Consider the following 10603-nt stretch of genomic DNA (forward strand, 5'->3'; position numbering starts at 1 on the left):
CAACCAACCAACTTCTGTAGTAAAAGGAAGATCTGATCTCGGGATCCAGGTATTATTATTTGCATTCATCTAGTTTCCTATCATTTTTGCATCTCTGTTTCCCTTTATCTCTTACTATGTGTCTTTGTCTGACTCTTTTTATCTGGGTGTCTCTCCTTGTATGTAAGTGTGTCTTTTTTAATACTCCATAGTTTTCATACAATCTAATTTGTTATTTTGTGCATTGTTAGTGTTTTGTATGCAATATTTTCTTATTTTTAGAACACTGAATTAGACTTTTCTAAAACTGTTTATGTTTTCTTAATTATTTACTGTGGAAGTCCACTCACAATTGGCGTATGTGTGATGTGGGTGAAGACTGACATTTTCATTGAGCTCTTTGGAGGTCAGGACTGCATGCAGTGGAGCTGAGAAAGTACAGACACAAGCCAGGCCCCAGCAAGGCCAGGCCAACTCCTGTGGAAACAGAGGAAAATCACAAAGAACTACCTGATAGTGAGACATCTACTGCCTGGTACCCACCCCCACAAAAAAGGCCCAGTAACCAGATTGGACCATGAGGAGCTGTGGACACTGTGTGCCTTACCCAGGATGGGGTTGGAAGCCAGCTGCCTTAAGTGAGACTGTATCAACCCCAGGACAGCAGCCAGTCTCCTGTACCCCTCCCAGGACCCTTCCACTTTGGGAGCTCTGCTTGCTTTCTGTTTCTCTATTAAACCCTGTTGCTTTGCTCCCACCTCCGTGGGTGTGGATCTCATTCCTTGAATTTGTTAGACAAAGAATCCACCCTCTGCTCTATGCTTCGCCACCTGAAGGTTTCTCTGATAAGCTCTCTTCTAACAGTGTAGCCTTCAATTCAGGTTCTGTGTGAGGCTCTTTGCCAGCTGTGAATCAGAGGATTCATTTTGGTTGCTCTAAATTCTTGTTTTTTGCAGTTTTGGTGCTGACGGGTGGCCTTACCCATTGGGGAAGACTGGACTTACAACAAGCAAATTCTAGAGATAAAATTGGGCTCCCAGAACCCGTGATTTGTATGAAAGTTCACCTGTCCTGACCTGTATGTAAAACATGCCAAAGGGCACATATATAAGATAACTAGTTCAGAAGATCTAAGGTCCAAGAGGTTATCATTGAAGATAGTATAGTTTAGTTTTTTTCTCTTTTTCTGAGGAGTGGGGTTACTGGTGATTAAACTGTAGGACTCAACCACTGAGCCACATCCACAGTCCTTTTTAAAAACTGTTGTGACAGGTTCTTACTAAGTTGTTTAGGGCCATGCTAAGTTGCTGAGGCTGGTCTTCAACTTGCAATCCACCTGCCTCAGCGTCCCATGTTGCTGGGATTATAGCTGGACACCCCTGCACCTGGCATGATGGTAGTATATTTTAGTTATTATTTTGCCAATAAGTAGATTAGAACTGTTTTTGTCAAAGTGGGGCATATGGAAATCTTTGAGAGAGATAATTCATTCAACCCAGTAACCACTTTGCCATGCACCTTAAGGTGTCACATTGTCTACCATGACACACACAGGAGAACTTACTTGTTTCAGATATTGGACAGCACATCTTGGTAGATATCTATTCTAAAGAAGATATGCAAAAAGGACATCCATAATAAGATGCTCAGAATCTCCAATCACCAGGGAAATATACAAAGCCATGCAGAGATGTTACCTCACACATGTTAGAATGAATGATTCCAAAAGGCGAGAAAACAAGAACTGGGAAACACATGGAGAACAGAGCACCTCGTCCCCTGTAGGAGACTACGTGAACTGGTAGAGCCACCATGGAACACAAAGATCTCTCTGAAAATTGAGGATGAAACATGTATGTGGTGCAGCAATCTCATGTCTGGGAGTGTGACTGAAGGGAAATAATTCCTATCTCAAAGGGACAACTGCCAGTACCTGTTCCTTGCAGCACTATTCATAATAGCCCAAACATAGAAGTCACCTACATGTCCACCAGGGGATGTGGGGGTACAGAAAATGTTGCGAACATCATTGAGCCTCCTAAATAGGGAAATACTGCACTGACAGGACATAAATGAACCTGGGGGTGGTGCAGGAGGTGACCTTATTTAAATACAAGTGCCCTATGACCTCACTCTTGTAGAGAACTCCACAGAAACAGAGTGGATTGAGGGTTGAAAAGAGGTGGGTAGTAAGGGATATGGGGGTTGGCCAAAGTTCCATTATGACATAAATGAGCTCTGGGGATCCGTTACACAGCATGGATCCTGCACTAGTAGAACTGTGTTGTGTTCTTGCAATTTGCTGAGATCCTGAGTGTCCTCACCACACACTAGGTAGCCATGGAGGTGGTGGTATATTAACTAACACGACTGTGGTGATCTCTGTGCAGTGTACTTCACATCAAGTTTCCTGTTGTACACCTCAAATGAATCACCTGGCTCACCTCCACCTGCCCCCACAAATTCCATATCCTGTGTCTGGCATTCCCGTGCCCTATATCTACTCCAAGATCCAACACTTAGCCATTCCCTGTGTTGGCTGCACAACACCCTCTGTCCCATGGTGCTTAACCTTCAGGTACCTCAGCTCCTCCATGAACAGCATGTGTACCCCTGACCCCTACCCACCACCCTCTAGAGCCTGCAGGCAGCCCCACCTACCTGCTCTTCCCTGGGCCTCCCTTCATTCTTCTCCATTCTCTAATTATGTATAAGGTATGCTTTGGGGGAAATCTATTTATTCCACCTTGATCCCAGCTACTTTCTAGATCGAGATTCACTCCTTGATGTTCTTTTTGCCACATCACTTTGACAGCTTTGAAATGCTACAGCTTTTCCAGGAATTTATCCCAATATCTAAAAATTTTCCTATATCTGAATCTCTTCTGTACTCAAATCAAATTTTCATATAAAATTAGACTTTCTTATAAGCCAAGAGAAAAAAAAAGAATTTCTAGGTCTCTCAAATATTCCCCAGAGGATTCAGATTCACAGAAAACCTATGTCTCATGTGGGATTTTTTGAGGATATTAAATGGGTAATGGAAAGAGTTACCAGGGCAATCAGAGGAAATGAAATTTGGATCCCTGTGTAATCATAGTTTTAGCTCCAAAGACCCTGTAGAGGTCTGCCTCTAGGCCTCCTTTGTCACCCCTATCCCAGGTGATTTCCAGAACCTTGGTATGGTCCATCTCTTAAAAGTGGAGGCTGGAATGTTCTGACATTTTGTTCCATGGCAGTGGCTTTGTCACACTTCATTTTGATTCCAAACACCTGAAGGACACAGACACAACACTGGCTTCCCTCTCCAGACCCTCCAGCCTGAACTGCTGGGAGGGATGGAACCTGAAGGCCATCCAGGCAGAATACCTGACCAGGCCCTGGAATCCCCAGGGACCAGGCCTGAGTGACCTGTTCCTCCTTGAAAATCATCATACTTGACAAGTATTGTCTTGTGTCAGTGCCAGGAGAACAACGAGTCTGGGACTCTCCAGGGAGGACACTGAGAGGCTTCATCTTGGGTCCTTTTCTGGATGCTGCCCGCCTGCTCCTTCCCTCAGCTGATTTCACCCTGTGACCTTCTCCTGTAATAAGTCATAAGTGGGAGCACAATACCATTCAACTGTCCCTGAGCCCTACTGGGGAACTGCTGAACTGGAGTGTAATTTGGGAATCCTTGAACGTGCAGTTGGTGTCAGGAGTGAGGGTGGCTGATGCAAAATGTGCTCCCTCTGTTTTGTAGTTTAGCCTGAGAGACAGAGTCAGCAAGAAAAGTCAGTGTGACATGTGCTCACATCTGGAAAAGCGATTCAGGGGAAAATATCCCTTGTCCATCTGAGCAGATAGTAAGAGATGTGAGGGCCCAAGACCTTACAGCAGCCCCTCAGGGATCCCACTATAAATTCATGAACTTCTCACTGAGAAGGAGAGATGATCAATCACCCCAGTGATGGTGACATGAGATTTCAGATGCTTAAGATTATAGTAGTGAAATTTATCTGTTGGTTACATAAAATACCATGAATGAAGGGCAGTTTGAGAGGATGAAGGGTGCTATGTTTATCTTGCCTTCATTCTTATGAGATAGTAGGATGGGACTACATGATCTGCCTAAGGCTATGTAGAAACTGTGTATGTGAGATTATTTCCCAATCAAAAAGGATTTAGAAAACCTAACTCTGCATATGTGAGGCACATAAAAGACAGTGATTATCGTGTGCTGTAAACCCCTGAGCTCTGAGGATTTTGGTGAGCCTGCTTTCCTTCTAGGATTTAGGGGGGATCCTTATTACTAACATTTCCATCCTGACACCACATGGATCCAACACTCATGGCACAGTTTCTCCCACGTCCCCTGAGTGCAGAGCCACCCAGAGGACCCTTGTTCTGGTGAACACCTTTGGATCAGTTTCCACCCTCTTCCTCTTTCCCTTTTCCATGGCTCATTTTAGTCTCTGGTGGTGTTTGGTGTCGGGAGCTGCCTGTGGCCCCTGGGCTGAGCTTGCTCCCCCTGCTCTTGAGCAGCGGGGATGTTGGTCTGGCACACATGTGAAAGCTGTGTAGGGCAAGTGGCCTTTACCCTCCCTAGGCAAGGAAGCCTGCTTCAAGCCCTACCTGGGAGTCACCTAGTGGGGATGGGCAACCCCTTGAAACCTGATTCCCCTGCCCAATTTGGAGAGAACATTCCACCGAACATTCACTGTGTCCCCTATAATAATAAAGAGGATCTGGGTGCTGGTTCTCTTACTCCTTCCAGTGCTAGAGCTGAACCTTGGGTCCCCAAGCTGTCCTGCCTTAGAAATTTACATTCCTGTGCTGCGTGGTTTCTTCACCATTTTCTTAGTTATGGATACAGCCAGCTCCTTTGAATCCTGTTCATATCACCAGCCTGGCCAGCTGGGGATAGTATGGTGAATGTGCTGCCCCATTTTCTGTATGTTTTCTCACTCTGAGCCCCTTGCTACTCTCCCAAGATTCCTCCCTACCTATCTCTCTGTTTTCAGATATGTTATGTTCTCTGTTTTTGCATAAATTTCAGTTTTCTTCTTTCTCATTATTCTGTAAAAGCCAATACAGAAATGTATGTATAAGAGAGATCCTTCTATGGGAGACGTGTAAGTACCATAAGCGGTTGCCTGTTGGACCTGCCTAGAAATGCAGGAGGTAAATAAAGCCTGCTGGCCTCACTCTGGTTTGCAGAAGCCTCCTCACTTCACTCTTCTTCAAATGTGGACTGAAGAAATTAAACGCATCAGTCCTACGACAGCACTTGAGCAATTAAAGCATTTCCATCAGAGGTTTGCTCTTGGAAAGATTCACCAAAAGTGGACACAGAAAGGAATGGGCAGTGGACCTTGGTCTGAGACAAATCTCTCTGGCTTTCCATGCATGTGGACATCCCCTGGGAGGATGGATGTGCTGTTTCTGTTCGTGCTTATTTATCCTGATAGAGAGCTTTGGGTTATAAGACATCATCAACCACGGGATAGAAACATGTTTATTTAGTACAGAGGGAAATGAGACTCCAGGAAGGAAAGACCAACTCCCAACACATCAAGGGTTATGGAGATCCATGGAAAAGCTGTGCAGGAGGTATCCCCAGATCCTGAACCTACACAGAGAACAGCCTTGAGAGTGAGGTATAAAGCCTTCACAGGGACGTGAGGGATGGGCCATCTAAGGGCTCCATTCACCACGCCATGCTCACTCCACCCTGCACACAGGTGGCCAGTATCCTGGAGAGTTCTCTTCCTAAAAACCTCCTCCTCAGGACTGCATGATAAAGCCAACTCTAACCTTGTCCCACTCTAATGACAATGTCCCAGATAATGTTTCCTGTGATATCTCACTGCCTCATCCCCAGACTGGGCTTGCTGGACACGTGACAACTTCAGGGGCTGTGTGTCCATGTAAATGTCATAATGGACAGATGTTTTGATCCCTGTGCCCCAAAACATTAGGCTTCAGAAATCCAGAATAAGAATCATTCCATATTGAATGGAGAGAAGACCTTAGGATACTGAATTCAGTAGAGCATCAAGGAGGGAATATGGAAATTGTGCCTCTCAACCCAGAGGGAAATTTCACTTCAACTCACATGGGTAAAGCTGAAAAACTTGGGTATTAGCAGTTGTCCTTCTATGACAAAACCCCAGAGGTTGGATACAGTATACAGCACAGATGGTTATTTATTTCACTTTCAGGGTTTTTTTTAAAAAATATTTTTTCATTTATAGGTGGACACAATGTTTATTTTATTATTATTATTTTTAAATGTGGTGCTAAGATAGAACCCAGTGCCTCATGCATGCTAGGTAAGCGCTCTACTTCTGAGCCCTAACTCAAATCCACTTTCAGCGGTTTTGAGCATGACACCACCATCAGTTTCTCTGTGGTCCTCAGGATAGCAGATGGCATGGGACTCTCTGTGAGAGGGTCAGATGACAAGGTGAGTTTGAAAGCCAGAGACAGGCTGGGGCCAGTCTTCTCTTTCATAACAACCCTCTTGAGAACTAGCCAGATCCCATGAGATCCACGTTGGTCATTTCATTGGGAACGACCCAGTGACCTGTCTCTACCAGGCCTCACCTGATAAAGACCTCACCACCTCCTAACATGGCCACAGTGGACACCAGGCTTCCAAGACAAAATCCCTGGTGGACAAACCTCAGGCCCATTGGATATTTGCATAAATGCTAGATGTGGCCTGAGAGGCCATCTAGTTCTTCCACTGTCTTTGGGGAGGAACCCATTTAGAACCTGCTCCAGTCCTTCTGTGGATGTTGGTCTGTTTCTCCTCCTGTCAGGATTGGGGGTCAGTATTGGGAGAATACATGTATCCACACTAGAGGACATCAGTTACAATTGGATTGAGCAAGTGAGTCCAATTAACTGGCTCTCATTTGTGCAGAGGAATCCAGTGTCTTTCAAGGTGAACAACTAGCACCACATTCTTCCTTTTCCTGGTTCCTGTGTTAATATCCTTCCTATAGGTTTCTCTCCCCATTTCTCTGATGATACCTTCAATGATGCTGCCACTTGTTGAAATGAAGAACAGGAACCAACTAGACTTGTGGTAGAAACTTCTCATGGAAGCAAGGAATGCCATGGGACATGCATAGCTCACTGCCAGTCCTTCACATGACAGGCCTCAGTACTTCCTGTTCCCTCCAGGGACCAAAAACTCCAGAGTCCCCTTAAGACATGTTATGAAGAAACCTATTGTTGTTTTGCTACGTGTCACCTGGGGAGAGAGTGTTCAGCAGTGTCCTCAGGTCCCCAGCCTGCATGCCCATTGCTGCTACAGGCACAGTGATAATTGCAGGTCTCAGGGGAGGTGAGGTCACAGAGTCACAGACCCATATCTCAGGACATGGCCACCTCCCTGCAGCACATCTCCTGGTCACAGAGCTCTGTGCACTAGGATCATCATCCTGGTAAAGAGAAAGAGCCTGAGGAGTAATGCACAATCAGTGTGAGAGCAGCATCTGGGAGGGAAGACCCAGCTCAGGAGTCAGGGTAAGTGATCACATCAGAAAAGTGGTGGTGGTGGGGGTGGATGGAACCTGTGGAAGCCAGAGCCACAAAGGGAGTAGAAAAACTGATGAAGAATGGGGTCCAGGTAGTAAAGATGAATGGGGTCCAGCCTCAATGCCAAACCATGATGGATCCTAATTTAACTTAATGTGATCCTCATTGACAATGACTGCTATGGTTTAATCCAAGGGAAGAACAAATGTGATTTTTCATAATGTGCAAGGATGTTGTTTGAAATTCACTCATGCTCCGTTTCTGTTATAGGGAATTCCACCCTAAATGTCTGTGATTTCTAGTGCTGGACCTATAGTCTCTCTCTGCCTGTTGTGTGGAGTAGGAGCAGCTCACAGGAATCCTCTAGTTCTATGCAGAGAGAGAGCTGATGGTGATGCTTGAGCAGAAGGTTTTCTCTGACTCTGAGCATGGTGCAGCCAATGGGGACAGTAATTGTACCAATCCTGAAAGCCTCAGATTTCAGGAGAATGAGGCCATTTCTCTCTGATGTGGAAACAACAAGTAGGGGAAAAGTGGACATGATTATTACAGGTTTCAACACCACCTGTCAGATGTGCATCTATGCCTGTCCATAATTTTCTGATTGTAGGGAACTCAGCATCTGTGCCAAGATTCTATAGTGGAGCAGAATGCAGTGCTAGGGGTAGACGAAATCTCTTTCCTCCCTGCTCCAGTTTCTGTGAACCTAAATTTCTCCAAATAATGAACTCTGTTAAATTATGCAGTCAAAGGACCTCAGAAATTTTGACATTTCAATGTTAAAATAAACATGTTCTCATGCCACATAAGCCAGTTAGCATTGGAGGCTCCTAGTGTGATGACGTCACCCATCTCTCTTCCTTGAAATAGTTTTTTAACTGGATATTAATTAAGTCATTTACATTTATCTCTTTAAAAACCAGTGAATATTTTGTTTCCACTCTAAATTCTATTATCACATATTGATGCCTTATGTCCCAATATCCGGACCTGGCTTGGGAATGTGGCACAATTCCTATGATAGTCATCATTGTACTTGGGCTCCAAATACACCCCCAAGTGAGTCATGGGGTAGCTGTCCTGATGGGGAGCCTGTCCTGCCTCATTGCTTGTGACACACCAGGGGACAAGGGCCTGCAGTACTAAAGTCCCTTCACTGCATCTGCAGTTATTAAACTATCTAAATGTTCATTTATAACTGATATTACATGTAGAATAAATCTTTATAAGCAAGTGGAAACATTTTCCTAATAAGAACTTTAAAGTATCACTCATTCAGAAGACACTAGCAATACAGAAAAGCAGAAGTTTACATGAACTGATTGGTAGAAGAACCCTGCTCACTAGCTTTAGGGAAGCTTGGTGGTTCACATAGCCTCAGCCAGTTTCAAGGCTCCTTACTGCCCTGGATCAGTGATGAATTGGTGTGCCCAAGTTCTCCTGGTCATCAGCAAAGTCATCTCAGCTCCTGCCTCATGTTGTGAAGACTCCAGAATCACCATGTGCTGCCTTCACAGCCGGGATTTATACACATTTCATGCCTCAGCTAGTCACTCCAGGCTCATTGCAACCTGGTAGTGAAAATAAAACATTAAGAAAGCTTTCACAGTGGGAACTCTGGGGAGTGGGCAATGCTGGGTTCTGTTTGAAAGGACACATGCAGTACAGGCCTCCTGTCCCCTGCAGGACCCTCTGGATGGGACAGTAGGAAACTGGCAGGATGGCAGCTAGTGATGTGGCTCTAGGAATCATCTTCTTGTCACAGATTGTGGTTGGAGTTCTGGGCAATTCCTCTCTTCTCCTCCATTACCTGGTCCTTTACTTCACTGGGTTCAAGGTAAGACACACAGACTTGATTCTTCAGCACTTGATTGTGGCCAACTTGTTAACTCTCCTGTGTAGAGGAGTTCCCCAGACAGTGGCAGCTTTTGGAGTGAAAATTTTCCTCAGTGATGCTGGATGCAAGCTGCTTTTCTATCTTCACAGGGTGGGCAGGGGCGTGTCCATTGGCAGCACCTGCCTCCTGAGTGTCTTCCAGGCCATTAAGATTAGTCCTGAGGACTCCAGCTGTTCAGAGCTTAAACTAAATATTCCCAAGTACATTGGCTCCTCCATATACCTGAGCTGGGTCCTGTGCCTCCTTGTGAATGTTATTTTTCTTATGTACATGACTGGGAGAAGAAGCAACAAAAACATCACAATCCTAACAGATTTTGGATTCTGTTCTGGTGTTCGTCAGGACTCAACCACACACTCACTGCATGCAGCATTGCTAACATTCCCTGATGTCATGTGTGTGGGGCTCATGCTCTGGGCCAGCAGCTCCATGGTGCTCATCCTGCACAGACACAAGCGGAGAATGCAGCATGTTCATAAGTCCAGCTCCCCCAGGTCTTCCCCTGAGTCCAGAGCCACCAAAACCATCCTCCTCCTGGTGAGCACCTTTGTCTCCTTTTACACACTTTCCTGCATGTTCCAAGTTAGTTTAGCTGTTGTTTATAATCCCAACTGGTTTGTGGTGAGCACGGCTGCAATCATCTCTGGGTGTTTCCCAGCTGTCAGCCCCTTTCTGCTCATGAGCAGAGACTCCAGTGCATCCAGGATGCACTCTGCCTGGGTGCAGAATAGAAAGAATGCCAATCATGTGAGAAAAATATACATCATTTAGTTTTGTACTATCTCATCTCCACAGACTCTTAGTGATAAAGCAGTCACAGTGTAAGAGTGCAACACACGCACATACGTTTGCATAGTGTGTTATAATGTGTGTCTCTGCATCTACCTGAGTATGTCTGACCACATTCAGATGATGTTTATTATGCATAAAACAATATTAGAACATTTTATGTACGTTGTACAAATTCAAGATTGTAAAATAATGCTCATTTGATAATGACAATGTGCTTTAATACAATGTTTATTTATTGTATGTTTGTCTTGCCATTCTAGTTGGTTAACTGGTTAAAATGCCATGGAGATATATATATATATATATATATATTTTAACCTAATTCAATTCTTTGGTCTTAGCTATTTCTGGATTCAGATGTGCTACTGCTGTGCCTGGGCACCTTCTTATCTCCGAATTTTTTCT

The 10603-nt window shown here is 44.8% G+C and overlaps 1 protein-coding gene across 1 annotated transcript; it reads left to right on the forward strand.

The window, feature by feature from the left end:
• Positions 1-9229: 9229 nt before the first annotated feature.
• On the forward strand, positions 9230-10177 carry LOC101973133 (vomeronasal type-1 receptor 4). The gene has a single exon (XM_005341794.2). The coding sequence runs from the start codon at positions 9230-9232 to the stop codon at positions 10175-10177; it is 948 nt and encodes a 315-aa protein (XP_005341851.2).
• Positions 10178-10603: the final 426 nt, after the last annotated feature.

Source organism: Ictidomys tridecemlineatus, chromosome 15 (genome assembly GCF_052094955.1).
Source record: "Ictidomys tridecemlineatus isolate mIctTri1 chromosome 15, mIctTri1.hap1, whole genome shotgun sequence".
Taxonomy (NCBI): domain Eukaryota; kingdom Metazoa; phylum Chordata; class Mammalia; order Rodentia; family Sciuridae; genus Ictidomys; species Ictidomys tridecemlineatus.

Bases quoted from the DNA above. Each gene is read 5' to 3' on its own strand.
- LOC101973133 (XM_005341794.2), top strand. From the start codon at position 9,230: ATGGCAGCTAGTGATGTGGCTCTAGGAATCATCTTCTTGTCACAGATT.